Here is an 18,335-nt window from a genome sequence, read left to right on the forward strand (position 1 = left end):
TGTATTTTATCGTAAAGATTTGATGATAAAGAAATAAATAAGTCGCCAATTATGTATAAACCACTTAGCTTAGTACACCGACTGAAAGCCACATATAGCTCATTTCTTCTCATCCCTTTTTGAAATTGTACAACTACTGATTCATATGTTCCTCCTTGACTTTTGTGTATTGTTATTGCTTCGGATGGCACTAAAGGGAATTGATTACGAATTACTGAAATTACACTTTTCATCGGTTGAATATTTCTGGTGATCTTATCTATTGCCGTCCAGTTGTTCTGTACATTTTTAAAAATTGCTTTTCTCCTTTTTCTACCGATACTTTCATCTGAAAAATCCAACCAAAGTCTGAATATTTTTCCGGTAGAATCAAATTCATAGTCTTTTAATACTCCAACAGCACCATTTACAAGACCGTCTTCAACATCTATATTAACAGTCAACATATATTTGATACCAATACTCAGAGGTAATAAATATGGCAATCCTTGTGAATTTTTAATTTCTAAAGTTTGAGATATAGTTAATAATCGTTGCTTCATCTTTTCACTAGCTTTACCTGTTACTTTATCACAAGCATATGAAGTTTTTTTCTTTGGGTCTTTATTTATTATATTGTTATTATATAAATTTACTTCTTCATTAGTACGGAATAAGTAAATTGCATTTTTTGGAATTTTATCTTCACTGCTCACTATTCTAGATTTGAAAAGATTCAAATCCTTATCTGATATTTTACCATTAGCCAAATTATTAAGAGCTATAGCAAAATTAGCATCATCTTTTTGCCGCATTATTTCTGTTAACTGAAAACTAGAAAATAAGTTCCACAAAGGGTTACCAATTATAGCTCCATATGGGTCTTTCGAATGACATTGAAATATATATCTGTCACCTACAGGAGCTAATTGATTAAAATCACCAAATACAATCACTGATATTCCACCAAAAGGTTTTGAAGTTTGGAATATTTGTTTCAATCGACAGTCAACCTGATGTATCATTTTTGACCCAACCATACTAATTTCATCAATAATAATGAGGCAGAGATCTTTTAACTTAGTAAATAAAGTATTTCGGGTGCTACTACTTAACGGAGTGAGTTCAGCAGAACATTGATTAAAAGGCAATACAAAACTTGCATGTAAAGTTGTTCCTTTTATTCCAAAGGCCGCTTTACCTGTCGGAGCACATAATAATATTTTAGTAGATTCGAGGTTATTTGAATTTGAATTAATAAAACGAAGTACTGCTTGATGAACAGCTTCAATCAACCGAGATTTTCCCACACCAGCTCCACCAATAACACAATGATAAAAAGGTAGAGATTTTATTTTAAAACGATGTAATATGTGTAATAGAAATCTTCTCTGTTTTTCGTTCAGAGTACAAACCAAGTCAATGTAATTATCTTCTTCAATCAGCCGTGGAACTGATATATAGATCAAATCATTATTTTTATTATGTGTCTTCTTCTCAGCTTCATTATTATCAATAGCAATGTCTCCTTCCTCAGTAAAATTAGCGAAAACTTCCAAATTTGTTGGAGTCTGTATGTCATCATCACTATCATCATCACTTTCCACTTCATTAATTGCATTCTTAGCTTCATTTAATTTATTCTCAATATCTTCATCGTAAACAAATTCAGCTCGATGTTTTTTAATTATATCGCGATTTGCTAAAAATAATTGATTATCAGCTGCAATCATAACCATTTCATCACGCCAAGGTACGAATAACATTACATTTTCTCTAACGAACTCTTTAGGGTCTATTTGTGCACGGAAATTAATAAATCTAATTATTTTAGATTTTGTACGCCGATAGACATAACCTGAATCATCAATTAACTTAAAAATTTTGGATTCAGAATTTGATTCTTCATCACTTGTTTCTTGTTCTTCATCACTAAAACTTTTATTACCTTTATTATTTTCTTTCTTAGAAAATGTATACCAAGCAATAAATGATGCTAAGCAAAGATTTTCCAATTCCTTTGGCCGACATGCATAGTGATCGATTAAACTTTTAACGTAAATATCTGTAGAATCTGGCGATAAAGCTTTCAGATCGTTTTTAGATTTTATTACATTAATTCTTTTTTCTGGACAATTCGTATTAATCATTATACTTTGTCGTGAACACATTGAAAGTGAAAGCGACAAAATATAATAAACTGCTTCTTGTGCACTAAATTCACTTGCTTTGAGAAATGCATTGCCAAGTATTCTTAATTGTTCTTTTAATGTGTAATTTCCTTTCTTTACTTCATCGACAACATTATACATAAGTCGTGAAAGACCAGAGACAGATTTATTTAAATAATTCAATACGTAACTTGCACAAGAATACACATCCAAAATAAATTGAATATCCATATTAGCCAAATGTAAGTTTAATAATTCATAATTATAAGGATTAATCATGCATTCATCTGGATTTCTTCGAAGCATTACAGTTGGTCGACTTAAACCACTACGAATAATTTTTATATATGCATCATGAGTTAGTTTTAATGTGCTCAACATCTCTTCAATCGTTATGACAATTTTATTTTTGTAATTATTCTCTAAAAGTTTTTGTATCTCTTCACGTTTTTCTCGTAATGATTTTTTTTCACTTTTTTCAGTTTCTTGTAATGGTAATAAAATAGATGTTTTATACATTGGAAAGAATGGAATATCGAATCGACACTTCATTCTCTTCGTTCCCTTTTTACATGTAAACGTATGCTTATGAGTTTGTAATTTCAAAACTTTTTCTGTAATTTGTTTGTTAGAGCACGAAATAAATTTATCAACGAATGCAATTACAGTAAGATTGTCGGTATCTTCATCGTCATATTTAGGAGAGTCTTTTAGCCAAATTAAACAATGAACATGAGGAGAGCCTCTCTGTTGAAATTTTACTCTAATATAATGTTCAGTTACATAATTTTCTCGAAATATACTATTTTTCTCTCTGATAACTTTAAATAATTGTCTGATTCGATAATCGAAATATCTTGCCACTGTTACAGGATCACTTCTAATTAATCTAGCTTTTTCTATGAAATCAAATTTTTCAACTTCTTGAACTGTGCAATCTTCGTTATCGACAATTTTTTTCAAAATAATTATTAACTCAGGCCAATGACACTCAGCTGCTGATAACGTAAAGAAAAATGTTGGAGGGCCATATTGTCGGATTAACGCGAATACTTCTTTTTTTTTTCTTCCCAAAAAGCCGGTGATCCACGATCTTGAACTAATATTTTGAATAAACTATCATTCGACTCCATATTTTTTAATTTTGTTTCATCCAACATATCTTTAACTGTTAAATTAGATTTTACTTTACTTTTCCGAAGACAAAAATTCATACTCGAAATAATCTTTGATGTTCTCAACTTCAAAGCGAGAAAAAATAATTTCGTAACGTTAGCACATCGTCTATCAGATCGCATTATTTCAGATTTAACCCAATTTTGATAAGATAAATTATCAGGTTTTTTTATTAACTTGCCTCCATAAATTTTCATAAAATTTAATGCTTCCGCGTATTCTTCAAACAATGATATTGGTTTTTGTCCTTCACCAGGTGCAAAAACAATAGCTTGAGTAACTAATAAAGTTGATTCATCTTCAACATTCATGGGTTCTTCATCTTCTGAGCTATCATCATCAGATGAATTATTATCATCATTAACTAAGTTGTTTTCTTTATTAAATTGTTCTATTTTCTCAACTCTATCAATGTCAACCTTTATATTACAATGTATATACACTTCAGAGTTTTCTAAAATTTCAGCTGCTTTTTTAATTGCTTTTGGTCGAACATTTTCAAACATAACATTAGATTTGAAAGATTTTTTCCTCCTAAAGCAAATAGGGATCATCATAGTTTCAGATGGATCTCTAGGAAGTATATTTACAGAACTTCCAACATCAGTTGGTACATTAACAGCTCGTCCTTGAACAAAATATTGACCGTCACTTGTAGCTGCTTTAATTACCATAAAGGGTATGCGGGGGCATAAAAATCTCTCTTCTAAATCAGTCAATTTAATAATTTCGTTGGGTATTTTTGGGAACATCAATTGTTTATTATGCATTGACAAAATTGGAATTTTGTTATTTTTAATAGATGTTTGACAAGTTTTACACAAATAATCAACTGTAAGATTATCCACCATTTGACAAGTGGATTTCAAAAATGCGAAACTGATACTTTTTAAATCGTTTCTTAAGAAAAATTTTACTGATGACTTAAACCACAGACGACAACAAGATGAACATGTGTACGTCGGACCTTCCAGCTTTAGTAAATTAAATTTTTCAAAAATAATAGCGCGTTGTCGTTCTTTATGATCTTCTTTACTCCTCAACTTATTACTTTTAACACGATCCGTGTGTAATACTCTTTGTTCTTCATTTTTCAAACGCTGAATTTGACATATTTTTAATCTATTTCTATGGATTGTTCTGTTTTCATGATCAAGTAATCTTTTTGCTTGACAACTTATATTCTTTTGATTATGAATAAATTTCTTTTCCGGATCGGTTAATTTTTTCTTTTGATATTCTTTACATTTTTTATTATGAATTATATTTCGTTTTGCATCACACAGTCTATTTTTTTGACATTGTTTGTTTGTTTGATTATGCATTGCTTTTTTTTCTTCATTAAGCAAACGTTTTTTTTGACAACTTTTATTCATCCGAGAGTGAGCAGTTTTTAACTTTTGATCGAGCAGACGATTGCTTTGTGATACCTGAAGTCTTAATTTATGGATTTTTTGCTGGTTTTCATCATTTAATCGTTTTTTCTGACATTCTTTGAGTCTACGAAGATGAATTTGTTTTTGAGTATAGTTAAGCAATCTTTTTTCCTGTGATAATTTTAGTCTTTTTCGATAGATATCTAATTCAACTGGATCCAGTAATCTTGACTTTTGTGACTGTATCAATCGATTACAATGTGTAGAATGATTTTCGGAATCATCTAATCTTTTTCTTTGTGACAATTTTATTCTATTTTTATGAATATCATGCTGTTTTTGATCAAACAATCGCTTATTTTGACAAGTTGTTAATCTTGATAAATGTGTAACATATTCTTGAACATTACTCAATCTTATTTTTTCATAAATTCTGTGGTTTCTTAAAGCTTTAGCTGAACGATTATAATTTTTCATTCTTTGCTTATGTTTAAGAATATTTATTTCAGAAGAAAGGTATTTTTTTTTGCCTCGAATTAGATGAAAGAATATTTTTATTACTACTCAAATTATTATTATTATTATTATTATTTTTATTATTAGTCGTAGTAGTAGTAGTAGTAGTAGTAGTAGCAGTAGTAGCAGAAATAGTAGTAGCAGAAATAGTAGTAGTAGTAGTAGTAGTAGTAGCCGTAGTAGTAGTAGTAGTAGTAGTAGTAGTATTGTTATTATTATCATTGTTACCAATATTTCTTACTTCAGATTTGTGTTTTGCATTCTGACGTAAACGTTGATTCTGACTTTGGCGTTTCAATTTGGGCATTATGAAGTATTTTTAGATAACACACAAAAAAAAGTGCGAGTACAAAAAATCTATGTAAGAAAGAATTTGAAAGTAACAGAAAATTTATATTTCTTTATCTACACTGTAAAAAAAAAAACGGTATTTAAAATGGACTAATTTGCAGTTACAAAATTAACTTTTAACGCTATTCGACAGTGAAAGATTTATACCGGTGTACATTCTTTGGTGTCAAATCAGAACAACGCAAAGGAAAATTTACATTTTAATCAATCGAAAATTAAACATGAGACTTCTTAAAGATATATAAAAAATTAATTAAATATTTTAATATACCTCAAGTCTTATATTTTTAGTGATCAGCTGTTGTTACCATAAAAATCCTTTATCCAAGTCACTTATTTGATTCAGAAAAAAAATTTACAGCTTTAAATATTTTACTGAAGTAAAAAAGTTGAAATAATGAAAATCAATATACATTTATTAATTTAAAAAAGTAGTCTTCTTTTTGTCATTAATCAGTTTTGAATTTTTAAATCCCTTTCAGTGTACTATTGTGAGTAAATATTGGAACTGTATTTCTTCACTTAGTCGTAATAGTATTTAATTTGACATTAAGTCAAAAATAAAAATAATGAAGTTAGCAGCTAACATGATAAAGTAAAAGAACGCGACTTATTCATACCTATAATTCTCAATATCTAAATGACCTATCTTCAAAATATATAAAGTTTTTAAATTATAACATTATAGTAGAAAATATACTAGCATTCTACTAGAAAGATTTTGATAATCTAATTTTACCAGAAAATGAATAAATATTATATCAAATGATTTAATTGAATGTTCATCCATTGAACATTTAATTAAAAAAATCAAATTGACTAGGTCATGTCCTAAAATTTTTTTTTCATTATATTTTTGCAAATAACGATATGAGACCGACTACAACAAATATATAATCAAAGACATCTACCTAACAAATAGGATTTGTAAGAAATGAAAGTCATTTGACGATAAAAGCTAAAAATTAATTTATTCTTATTTTTTTTTTAATTTTTCCAACTACGAAATAAATTGAAAAAAAGCGACGAAAAATAGCTCAAATTGAAGATAATTATATGAATTTTAACGAAAATTTGATAGATTTAAGCTATCTTTTACGGCTTAAAAATTATGTGAAGAAAAAGGGCCGAAACACAATCATTGAAAAATTTTTTCAAATTTTCAAAGTCACAGAATTAATTAAAAAAATCATCAAAACTAGACAAATGATAGTTTAAATTGAAGGTAATAAACTGAAGTTTAAGATAAATTTGATAGATTTTATCTTTTTTTTACACCTGGAAAATTATTTTCACAAAATATACAAAATTCAAAATTTTTTGAAAATGAAAAAAATTTTCAAACACCCACAACTCGAAAACTAACCAGCCGATTTTGCTCATCTTCGAACTTGATCTTGGTATTGATCCATAGAATAAGTCCACAAAATTTCATAAAGATCGGTTGAGAACTGTGGGCGCAATCCTGCTGACATGGCGCGTTATATCACATATATATATATATATATATATATATATATATATATATATATATATATATATATATATATATATATATATATATATATATATATATATATATACATAAATACATATATAAACTTTTGAGCCAATGCTATTTTTCGACATTACTCGATGAAATAAAACATATTATGACAAAATTTTATTAAAATTAAGACATGAGACCGGCTACAATAGTTAGATTTCTAAAGAAATCTACCTAAAAAAAAAAAAAAAAAACATTTAATATATTCAATTTCAGAGTAAGTAATCAATGCGACTTTCTAAGTGACTAATTAAAACTTAAAAAAAAAAAGTGCTCTATTAGCAGTGATCGTGGACCAAAGTGTAAATAACTTTTACTTTGTTTTGAAGACTAATTTTTATTATTATTATTATTATTATTATTATTATTATTATTTTAAACTTTTAAGTTTATAACTAAGTGAGGCATAACTCATAACTCTGATAATTTTCTTACGTAATCGATATAATTTTTTCATACTCCAAAAATTATTAAATTGTTTTTCGATTATTATTATGATACTAGTTGAATATTTATTAAAGTACTAATCAATAAATTAAATAAAGAATGAATCAATAAAAAATTTTACTAATTATATTTTATTTCATTAATTCTAGAGATATGTTGTAATCTGAAAATGTCTTTCGCGCCCATAAAAATGACCCGTGCGTATGCGCAAATAGTACCCGTGCACATGGTAGCACGGGAGCGGTCATATTCCGGCCATCTAGTAACTTTCCCGTGCGCATGCGCGAAGAAATTATAAAAATCACCATTTTCCCCGTGCTGCCCGTGCCCCGTCCCCCCGTCCTCCGGTCGAATAGCCACACTCTTGAACAATCGCCCAGCAGATTGTTTTTTTAATTATTGAACAATCGCCCAACAGACTGTTTTTTTATAATTAAACAATCGCACAGCAGACTGTTTTTTTTATAAATAATTAAACAATCGCACAGCAGACTGTTTTTTTATAACTAAACAATCGCACAGCAGACTATTTTTTTTTTTTTTTATTTTAATTATTACCTAACCAAAGAAAAATAGAGAAGAGAATAAAAATAAATAATAAATAATCACTCAGCTTAAAAGCTAATGAAACGCTTAATTAATTAGTGTAATAATAATCAACAATTGGAAACAATTTAAGTAATATATGGGGTATTCCATGCCAAATCGACCACTTTTGAACTCGACCCCTTTAAATTTTGCTGAAACATTTCCATTCTTTTCTACCCTTTGAAAAACACTTTTGAGAATTTTTTCAAATTTTTTTGGCCAACCCAAAAAAAGTTATGAATTTTTCAAAAAAACGGCTTTTTTATTTTCAAATAGCCATAACTTTTTTAGGCATCGACTTTTGGGTACGTTTTTTTTTTTAAAAATTTTTGTTTTTAAATGAACTTTTTGAAAAAATATATCAGAAAATTAAATATCATCAATTCTTCAAAATAATCGGCTTTTTTTGACCAAAACCGTTATTTTTTGGAAGTTCGACAGTTTTTTTTTTCTCAAAAAAAACTTCAATTAATATGACAACTTTTCCCGTCCATCTCGGAGTGGCTCGGATTTTTTTTTAATTTTTTTTATTCAATTGAAAAAAAATTGTCAAATTTTGAAAAATGGAAAAAAAATTTTTTTTTCTAAGTTATTTCTATAATAAAATAAATGTAATTGAAATGTTTTGTGGTATAATATCCTTAATTTATAAGCTTATAAAACGATAGTAAATACTAAGCTTATTAATTAATATTGTTAATTTTTAATGATTTTACAAAAACAATATAATAATTTAATCATTAATGTTCTCTCTGGCGTTACAATATTTTACAAATTCTATGTTCATTAGAGTTTGAGAATTTTTACATACAAACAACCATTTTGTCGGGGATTACACAATGTAGTTGTTGAGTTACTACAATTGGTTTCGTTTTTGTAAATCTGTCATTCAAGTCGTTCAATGCTGTATTATAGTCTTCTTCTGGAGAAAACTTGACTATGATATTTGGCAAGTTATCCGGATCAGAAGTCCATTCGTAAAGTCCTATAGGTGTTGTTATTTGTTTATCTACCGCAAGCTGGAGACTTGCTCTTGCTGCAAGTCGTTTGAGGATACCACCAATTCCATCACACGGACCTTTGCCATGGGCAGTTGCAAAAAATGCCATTCAGCAGGAATATCAAAATCATCTTCATGGTAGTACAAATTAACAAAATTTTTAAAGTTTTTAAACTGTTGAGGAGCCCCATCAGAAAAGTAATAAATCTTGTTACAGCGTTCAGGAAGACTTTTTCACATAATCAGTTATTATTTTGATGAAAACATGAACAGCAACAGCATCGTGATTATTACAGTCTGAAATAATCACTAAACTTCTGTGTTCAAGTTTGTCATTTACTTTATAATAAATAACTACCGGAAAAACTGTCGCCTGATCATTATTCCAGTGAAAACCAGATGCTGCATTTTGTACTACGAACGCATAATTCTCTGCAAAATCACAAATAATGACATATTCATTTGGTTTTAGTGTTTCCTTTAATCTTTTTAAAAACTTAGCTTGTTCTTTTGCAATGAATGAGTGAGGTAGAAGAACTTTCAATTCACTACAAAGATTTTCAATAAATTCTTCTGTAGGCTGTATAAAAGTTTCTAAACTGCTCCTTGGTTTTGATACCCAACGCTTGTACGTGACATTCTCGATTTCCTGATTCTCAAAACATGTCAGTAAAATGTTACTCAACTCATCTACCCCTGGACACTTGTTACATCCACCCAAATAACATTTTTCTGTTGGAGTCTCACATATTATCATGTCCAAGCAATCATTATAGTGTTTCAACGACTTTTCTGTATTCCTCGTTAAAGAATGAACATTTGTACCTGAAATAAAAGTGATTGAGTAAACTGAAAATCTAGGCACGTATGATTATTAATAAATTGGATAATTACCAAGCATCATCAACTTTAAGTTTTGATGGATAGTACATACACAGATAGTATGCGTTCCACTTGCTCCTGCTAACACACAATGTTTCGGCCGTAACGAAGCAAATTTCGAAAATCCAACTTTCTCTGCAGGGTTTATTTCACGGAAACATTGGTAAAGTTCTTTTAAATTAGACAGAACAAGCCGTTTTTGGACGTGTACCCGATTACCATCATCATTTCGAACTGAAACAAAGTCTTTCATGCCGGGCATCAAAGCACTATACTCATCATCGTTGTAAAAATTCGCAATTTTCAATAATATTTGATCAGTAATTGTCGTCCCTATAAAAAAAATGTTAAGTGAATCAATCTTCAGATGTATTAGAGCCATTGATTTTACGCTATACCTACCTAATTTTGTTTCAGGTGTTGAAAGTATACCTTTTTCTTCAACCAACTTTTTTGCTACCCTTGATAAATGTCTTGATGTATTCATAGTTTTACAAATACGTCTTTCACCCCATTTTTCAGGTAACAAGGTTAAGATTTGTATCTTTAAAGACTTTTCTGTTTCTTTATCATTGAATTTATCGTGCAGCTTTTCAATTAATGAACGAAAATTTTCACCATCGTCATCAATTGATCCTTCGTCAGCAGTTGAGAGCAAAATTTTCAAGCTGTCAGACGTCTGATTTATTTTATTACTCAAAAATTGATAATCATTCAATTTTTTGAAGGAATTGGCGATTGATTTAATAGTCGCAATGCATCGTTTATACTGGGTAATTGAGTTGCAGCACTAACTTGGGATGCCGAGCTTGATTGTGAATCTTTGGGTTCACTATTAAACGACAAGGAACCTTAAAAAACAATGAATCGTATAGCTGCTAAAATGCATTCAAGTAATGTATAAATAATTTAAAAAACTTACGGAATGATGAGGACAACGGGAGATCTGTGGCAGTTGTGTTACTATCACTGTCAGCACCATCACTGTTCTCATTGTTATCACTAGAATCATCTTCATGATCACTTGCATCAACGGTAGTATCATTACTAGTATTTGTTTGTTCCTTTACCAATTTTAAAAGCTTTGTTTCGACACGAACTGCATAATGAATAATTATCACTTAATCCCAACGTGACTTTCATGATGTCAGTCGCTGGACGTAAACTTTTTTTTGTAAAATGTGATTCTAAATCAAATGGATTACAACAACGATCGAAAAATATTTTTGATGCCATTATGTCTCGATGAAATTATTCCAATCACTGTAGATGAGTAGAAGTAAGATAATTATCTTTTCAAACAAAGGTCAAATCAACTATAACAATAATTCTCTTATTTAAAAATGGAATGACAAAAATCTCTCACTACATCACACAAAAGGTTAACAGGTTATGTTTGGATATGAGCGTGACAGCCTTACTTATGAATCGAAACATACTAGCGTATAGTTTTTTACTATACTGACTATAGATAAGTCCATAATTGTCATACCCTAGATTATCGATATTACTGATATGTTCAAATTTGAATCTTAGTATTTACTATCGTTTTATAAGCTTATAAATTAAGGATATTATACCACAAAACATTTAAATTACATTTATTTTATTATAGAAATAACTTAGAAAAAAAAAATTTTTTTCCATTTTTCAAAATTTGACAATTTTTTTTCAATTGAATAAAAAAAATTAAAAAAAAATCCGAGCCACTCCGAGATGGACGGGAAAAGTTGTCATATTAATTGAAGTTTTTTTTGAGAAAAAAAAAAAAAAAAAACTGTCGAACTTCCAAAAAATAACGGTTTTGGTCAAAAAAAGCCGATTATTTTGAAGAATTGATGATATTTAATTTTCTGATATATTTTTTCAAAAAGTTCATTTAAAAACAAAAATTTTAAAAAGAAAAAAGGTACCCAAAAGTCGATGCCTAAAAAAGTTATGGCTATTTGAAAATAAAAAAGCCGTTTTTTTGAAAAATTCATAACTTTTTTTGGGTTGGCCAAAAAAATTTGAAAAAATTCTCAAAAGTGTTTTTCAAAGGGTAGAAAAGAATGGAAATGTTTCAGCAAAATTTAAAGGGGTCGAGTTCAAAAGTGGTCGATTTGGCATGGAATACCCCATATATATATTGCTATTGTTACATATATAATAATTACAAATTTTTATAATTTTAACTTATATTTTTGTTTCCAATTTTGATGCATAAAAACATACACTAATAAACATTAGAATAAAATTTTTCAGGTTATCCATAAAATGAAAAATATATAATTGCTTGAAGTTCGTCAATAATCGAAACTAAAAAAAAAAAAAACGGGACACGATTTATGATTGGTTAAAATTAAGGCGCGCGCGTAGCACGTCATTCAAATTCCTGGTAAAATTCCATTTAAAGGGTGTTTAATTAATAACGATGCTGTCTTTATTTATCTACCTAATAAAACAAATATCTTTAGATTTATCGTATAACTGGTACGTTAGTAAAGCTATATATGTCACTGAGTGCACTGAATAAATAGATAACTGAATAAATAAGAAGGTGTATATCAGAAAATTCCACTTATGTTTTGAAGGAAATATTATTCGACATTGACAAATTTCTATGAGAAACTACGCTAGTCAATCGATCAGATCTTAGTAGTCGCACCTAGATGTCACTACTACTACTAACAAATTGAGCGGCAATTCGAAAGGATCAACACTCAAACGTAAGTTGCAGTACATGCTATTTTAAAAATTTTATTTTTTTAATGCGTCTCAAAAAAAATTTTAAATCAAATAAAATGATGCTTCCAAAAAAGAGCCTAAGACTAACCAAAAGCATTATAATAGCTTACGTAAGTTTAATTCAATAAATAATTTAATAAAATTTCAGATAATATACAGAATAACTTTATTTTTAATGGCGTATTGATAAGGTACTGTCAGATGAAAATTGAGTTACCCGACATTTGAAAATTTTTAAAATTTTTTTTTATTCAAAAAATTATTACAAAAAAATAAAAAAAAAAAATTTCATTTGTAAAAAACTTGAAAAACTGTAAGTGCAATTAAAAAAAAATATTTTTTTTTGTTTTAATTTGATTATTAAAAAAAAATTAAAAAATTAACAACGTCAGCTACCTTTATTATTATTAATTTATTACTGGCGATGTCTTCACTGACATCGAAATGGCAACACTGTACCACTCGTCGGTAAGAAAACGTTCCAATTTAATATTCTGATAGTCCATTTTTGTCAATTGGTGAACCGGAATATTGACATCAGTTCGACTACGTGAAATTATCAATGTTTTAATCGTCATGACACTGAATTTTTAAATATAAAAATAAATGATGAAATTAAAATTATTTGTTATAAATATATATATATAATATAACTATACCTTATAAAATAAATAAATTCAATTGTTGATTGGACGACATTTCGTCTCAAAATTATTCTCGCGAGGTATCACAATAATAATAAATTACAATAAACGGTAACGTTCGGTTGTTATGTTAACCGACTTTTATTATTAATATTTTTTAGTAGCAGGTGTCGCGGCAAAACAATAAAATAGGATACATCAAATGATTTATATAGTTCATTTAGTTTATTCTTTTTCGTTGTTGTTGACGTGTGTGTAAGTAGCCTTAATAATTTATTTTTAATTAAAGAAATTAAAAAAATTTGCCACAGTATTTTTATGATTATAAATTAAAATATCTAACATCTTCCCAAAAAACATAATAGAGATCGTTTTAAATATATTTAAGTAAATTTTAGAACAGTTAGTTATAATGTTTATAATGTTGTTTTTTTAAGTTTGATTTGAACAAAATGGCGGATCAACGGCGACGAATATCCCGTAAGTAAATAAAAATTAGTGCTAAAATCAGCAGATATCTGACAATTTAGTGATATTCGTGACGGATTTATTTATTATTTATTGATAACAATGTAATATTTATAAAAATTTAAAAAATTGTTAAATGCTATTGCACGGCTCATGATTCGAAGCATCGAAGAGTACTTCACAGTTGAAAAACTTTTTGTGCCTAATTTCAAGAACTATTTTTATTATTATGCCCTTGTTTGTTTATAAAATCAAGATATTTTATATGCTATTGTCAAGATAATGTATTTAACTATTTTATTAATATAGTTGTTACTCGTAATTGACCCTGTCGAAGCACTATTTTTTTCTGTGAATTTCGGGAGTGATGGCATTAAGACTGCAGATTATTCGTGATTTTACTAATTTCAAATTTCATTTTTGACAGAACAAGAACTCAACAACAATTTCATGCAGTGGGTAGTTGGACCAAATAACCACTGGGCTCGAAACTTTGGTTTCCAATACCAATTAGGACACCAACAAGCCAATCGGAATATTTGGTATATCCCACCACCGCCAGTAGCTCCGCCTGCAGCTCCGCCTATGATGCCACGAGCAGCTGAACGTGCAGCTCTGATGATGCCTCCACCACCACCACCGCCACTAGCGAATCCAGCTGAAAATTCCCCAGGACATCAACGAGAGAATCCACCAGCAAATTTGCCAATGGATTCGCCAGCTAATCCACCAGAGTTTCCTCCAGTCGATTTGCCAGCAAATTCCCCAGGACATCAGCGAGAGAATCCACCAGAGCTTCCTCCAGTGGATTTTCCAGCTAATCCACCAGAGCTTCCTCCAGTGAATTTGCCAGCAAATCCCCCAGGACATCAGCGAGAGAATCCACCAGAGCTTCCTCCAGTGGATTTGCCAGCTAATCCACCAGAGCTTCCTCCAGTGAATTTGCCAGCAAATCCCCCAGGACATCAGCGAGAGAATCCACCAGAGCTTCCTCCAGTGAATTTGCCAGCAAATCCCCCAGGACATCAGCGAGAGAATCCACCAGAGCTTCCTCCAGTGAATTTGCAAGCAAATCCCCCAGGACATCAGCGAGAGAATCCACCAGAGCTTCCTCCAGTGAATTTGCCAGCAAATCCCCCAGGACATCAGCGAGAGAATCCACCAGAGCTTCCTTCAGTGGATTTGCCACCAAATCCGCCAGTGGATTTACCAGCAAATCCGCCAGCGAATTTACCAGCAAATCGGCTGGCAAATCCAACAGCGAATTTGCTTGAAAATCTACCAGAAAATCCAGCAAATCTGCCAGCCGATCTGCGAGGATATATGCCTGAGAATCCACCAGCAAATCCACGAGGATATTTTCTAGAGAATCCTCATGCGAATTTTCAAGCAAATTTGCCAGCAAACCTGATGTTCAATTCAGCAGGAAATTTTCTGGCAAATCCACCAGGAAATTGGCCAGCAAATTTACAAGTGAATTGGCCAGGAAATTCACAAGTGAATTGGCCAGGAAATTCACAAGTGAATTGGCCAGGAAATTCACAAGTGAATTGGCCAGGAAATTCACAAGTGAATTGGCCAGGAAATTCACAAGTGAATTGGCCAGCAAATTCACAAGTGAATTGGCCAGCAAATTCACAAGTGAATTGGCCAGCAAATTCACAAGTAAATTGGCCAGAAAATTCACAAGGAAATTGGCTGCCAAATTTACAAGCAAATTGGCTTACAAATTCACCAGAAAATTGGCTGGCAAATCTACCAGGAATTTGGCTAGCAAATCCGCAAGCAAATTGGCTAGCAAATCGACCCGCAAATTTGTTCGAGAATCCACCAGAGAATATTCCAGCAAATTTGCCAGACAATCCGCGAGGATATCAGCCAGCAAACGTGCCAGCTAATCCGCCAGCAAATCCACCGGCAAATGTGCCAGCTAATCCATCAGAAAATTTACTAGCGAATGTTCCACTGGAAGATCTTCCACTTGTGCCGAGAAACTCGCAAAGTATGTCGTCTGGCTTGAGTGCTGACGATATTGCAGCTCAGTGGCAACTGCGACCAAATTCGTCGGTTGGACCTACTGTCACTTGTAAGTTTTTTAACACTTGTAACAGGCCGCTTTTAGCGCCACCTGTTAAGGTGTTGTTTCTCTAATTTTACCTTTTGAATTTAATTTTAAAGGAAAATTTAATTGAGTTCTTTTTTTATTTTATTTTATGCCCATTGGTTGGATTCGCCGCGACCGAGTCGCCCTCGCGTGTAGAAACTCGAACGAAGCTCGATTGCGCGCGAAACCAAAATCTAATGCGATAAAATGTAATTTGAGTTAGTAAGTAAGTAGCGTTAAGGTAGATTTAAGTACTTAATTATTGTGACGGTACTAACGACGCCGGCCACGAACCCGCGAAGAGAAACAACGAGGATCATCGAAGTGGGTAACCTGCAAGATCATCTACGACGGAAGGATGGCTGTCTCGAGAGCGAGTGAAACGACGGACTGAGTGGAACTCGAAGTGAGCACTCGACGCATGCGTGAAGGGTAAAGCTAGCTGTCGAGCGCTCCAATGCTCCCGCCAATACATCATTCAAAATATCGATATCGGAAAATTGGACTTACGGCGCCATCTCTGGAGTTCACAGCTAACGACGGACCCAGCAGAGAGGGGAGGGAGAAAAGAATGCGACACGTGCTGATGTTTTTCTTTCTTCCACGTTTCCGACTTGCCGTGTGCAGACACGTTTTTTACGACTTAGTTTTCTTTGGTTATTTATTTTGGGAAAAATCCTTGAGTAATTCTTGCGTTGCAAGTTACGTAGATTTTTTTTATTAGCCACGACGTATTGGGCTGATTTTGTTTTGCCGAAAGAAAATAAAGGCAGGGCGAAATTAAGTAGCTATTGCTAATCAATTACTCGACGAAAGCGTCATAAAGTACGACGTGTTTTTGGTGATTGTTAGTCGACGGGTCCGTGTTCCGAAGGATCAATAATTGTCTTCTTCGAGGAAGCCAGTATCCAAGAGTACGACGTGGAAGCCGAGAGCGACTTGGTGGCAGAAACAACCCAGGAATAACTTCAGGGCAACGCTGTGACCAGGGTGAGTGGTTCTGTCTCAATAGAAATAGCTCGTGGGATTCGATTTTGTTAGTTAAAACAGTTGGATGTGTTCATTACATCCTACTTTATTTATTAATAATTGTACTCGACACTAGTCGAGTCATCGTGTAAGAACGTCAAGGCTAAGTTGAGTTAGTCAGCCGAGATAATCCCACGAGGTATTTAGGTACCGTCATAATTTATTGGTGTGTGTACGATCGAAAAATTATTATTGTTCGTTAGAATAATCACACTGGTTGATTTTTGTACTCCCGGGGTAATCGATGAGTTCGATTACCCATTGATCGAGCTTCGGGTTCGTGCGATTCACCTACGTTGAGTAATAGGTTCGCCTACGGAGAGGGAACCCGAGAAACGGCTACCGCGTCCGAGGCAGGCAATCGGACGTAAGTTGCCCACTCTCAGCGGAGCAGTTGGGACTTAGATTAAAATTTAACTGTGTGAGAATCAGTGACAGAGGACTGAGTTATTATTTAATTTTTTTTTGTATTTAATTTAATTATTGAGTAAATTCGACGATTGAATATTATTATTTAAGGTTTAATTAAATTCGGCGAATAAATTAGTTAAATCTTGAACTTTAATTTGGCTATTATTAATTGAGGTTTGGTACCTCGAATATCGAGTTTTACTTAAGTAATTAGTCGCTATTACTAAAGCAAGCGGAGATTTATTTTTTTTTGATGGTTGTTAATTTTAATCACTCATCATTAATTAACGCCGGTTATTTAGCGAGTGAGTATTAGGTGGGTTATTACGAGTGACTCATTATTGCTATTGCGGCGACTTTGAACTTTTCCGTGTTCGGGTTGCGAACTGTGAATCGACGACAGCGTCGACGATTATTATTGTTATTAATTTTCCGTGCGTTTCTTTTCTTGATTGTCATTCTGAACCAATCGTTTCATTTATTGTTAATAAATTTATAATTTAAATTGCTCTTTTAATTTTTTTTAATTTGCCGAGAGCAATACCGAATACTTTCCCCGTTCCTCTATAATTAAGTCGTACCCTTAAGGCCCGCCACCCGACGAAGAGAGTCCCGGACCGGAGTAGCCGGAAATCGACGTGATCGGAGCAAAGCTCCTGGCGCCCAACAACAGATAAGCAGGTAGGCCAGATTATTTATTTTCGGACTTCGTCCTCGCTAACGCACGGGGACGAAAATACCCGTTATACACTCTACAATATTAATTATTAGATTCCAGTTTAATTAATTAAATTAACTTTTTTAACAGCTGGATCCAGTCGTCGCCACTTCGCAGGTGGTATAGGTCATCGCAATAATAGAGGGCGTGGTAAAGGGCGTAGCAGAGGACGTGGCAGAGGACGTGAAGGATAGCCGTACGA

The 18,335-nt window shown here is 31.8% G+C and overlaps 2 protein-coding genes across 5 annotated transcripts; one reads left to right on the forward strand and one right to left on the reverse strand.

The window, feature by feature from the left end:
* Positions 1 to 8,977: 8,977 nt before the first annotated feature.
* Positions 8,978 to 11,106, reverse strand: LOC123258826. 4 transcript variants are annotated; one of them, XM_044719063.1, is made up of 5 exons: positions 10,955 to 11,106; positions 10,435 to 10,883; positions 10,045 to 10,365; positions 9,509 to 9,975; positions 8,978 to 9,324 (listed from the first exon to the last, which is right to left on the reverse strand). In XM_044719063.1, the coding sequence occupies exons 2-5, from the start codon at positions 10,517 to 10,519 to the stop codon at positions 9,160 to 9,162; spliced, it is 1,038 nt and encodes a 345-aa protein (XP_044574998.1). In that variant the 5' UTR covers positions 10,520 to 10,883; positions 10,955 to 11,106; the 3' UTR covers positions 8,978 to 9,159. The 4 variants fall into 4 exon arrangements, with proteins under 4 accessions (XP_044574998.1, XP_044575000.1, XP_044575001.1 ...); XM_044719065.1 differs by having other exon boundaries at positions 8,978 to 9,379; XM_044719066.1 differs by lacking the exon at positions 8,978 to 9,324 and adding an exon at positions 9,384 to 9,459.
* A 2,642-nt stretch (positions 11,107 to 13,748) lies between these two features.
* Positions 13,749 to 18,327, forward strand: LOC123258822 (sporozoite surface protein 2-like). The gene is made up of 3 exons (XM_044719057.1): positions 13,749 to 13,883; positions 14,299 to 15,957; positions 18,224 to 18,327. The coding sequence occupies exons 1-3, from the start codon at positions 13,856 to 13,858 to the stop codon at positions 18,325 to 18,327; spliced, it is 1,791 nt and encodes a 596-aa protein (XP_044574992.1). The 5' UTR covers positions 13,749 to 13,855.
* Positions 18,328 to 18,335: the final 8 nt, after the last annotated feature.

Source organism: Cotesia glomerata, linkage group LG2 (assembly GCF_020080835.1).
Source record: "Cotesia glomerata isolate CgM1 linkage group LG2, MPM_Cglom_v2.3, whole genome shotgun sequence".
NCBI lineage: Eukaryota > Metazoa > Arthropoda > Insecta > Hymenoptera > Braconidae > Cotesia > Cotesia glomerata.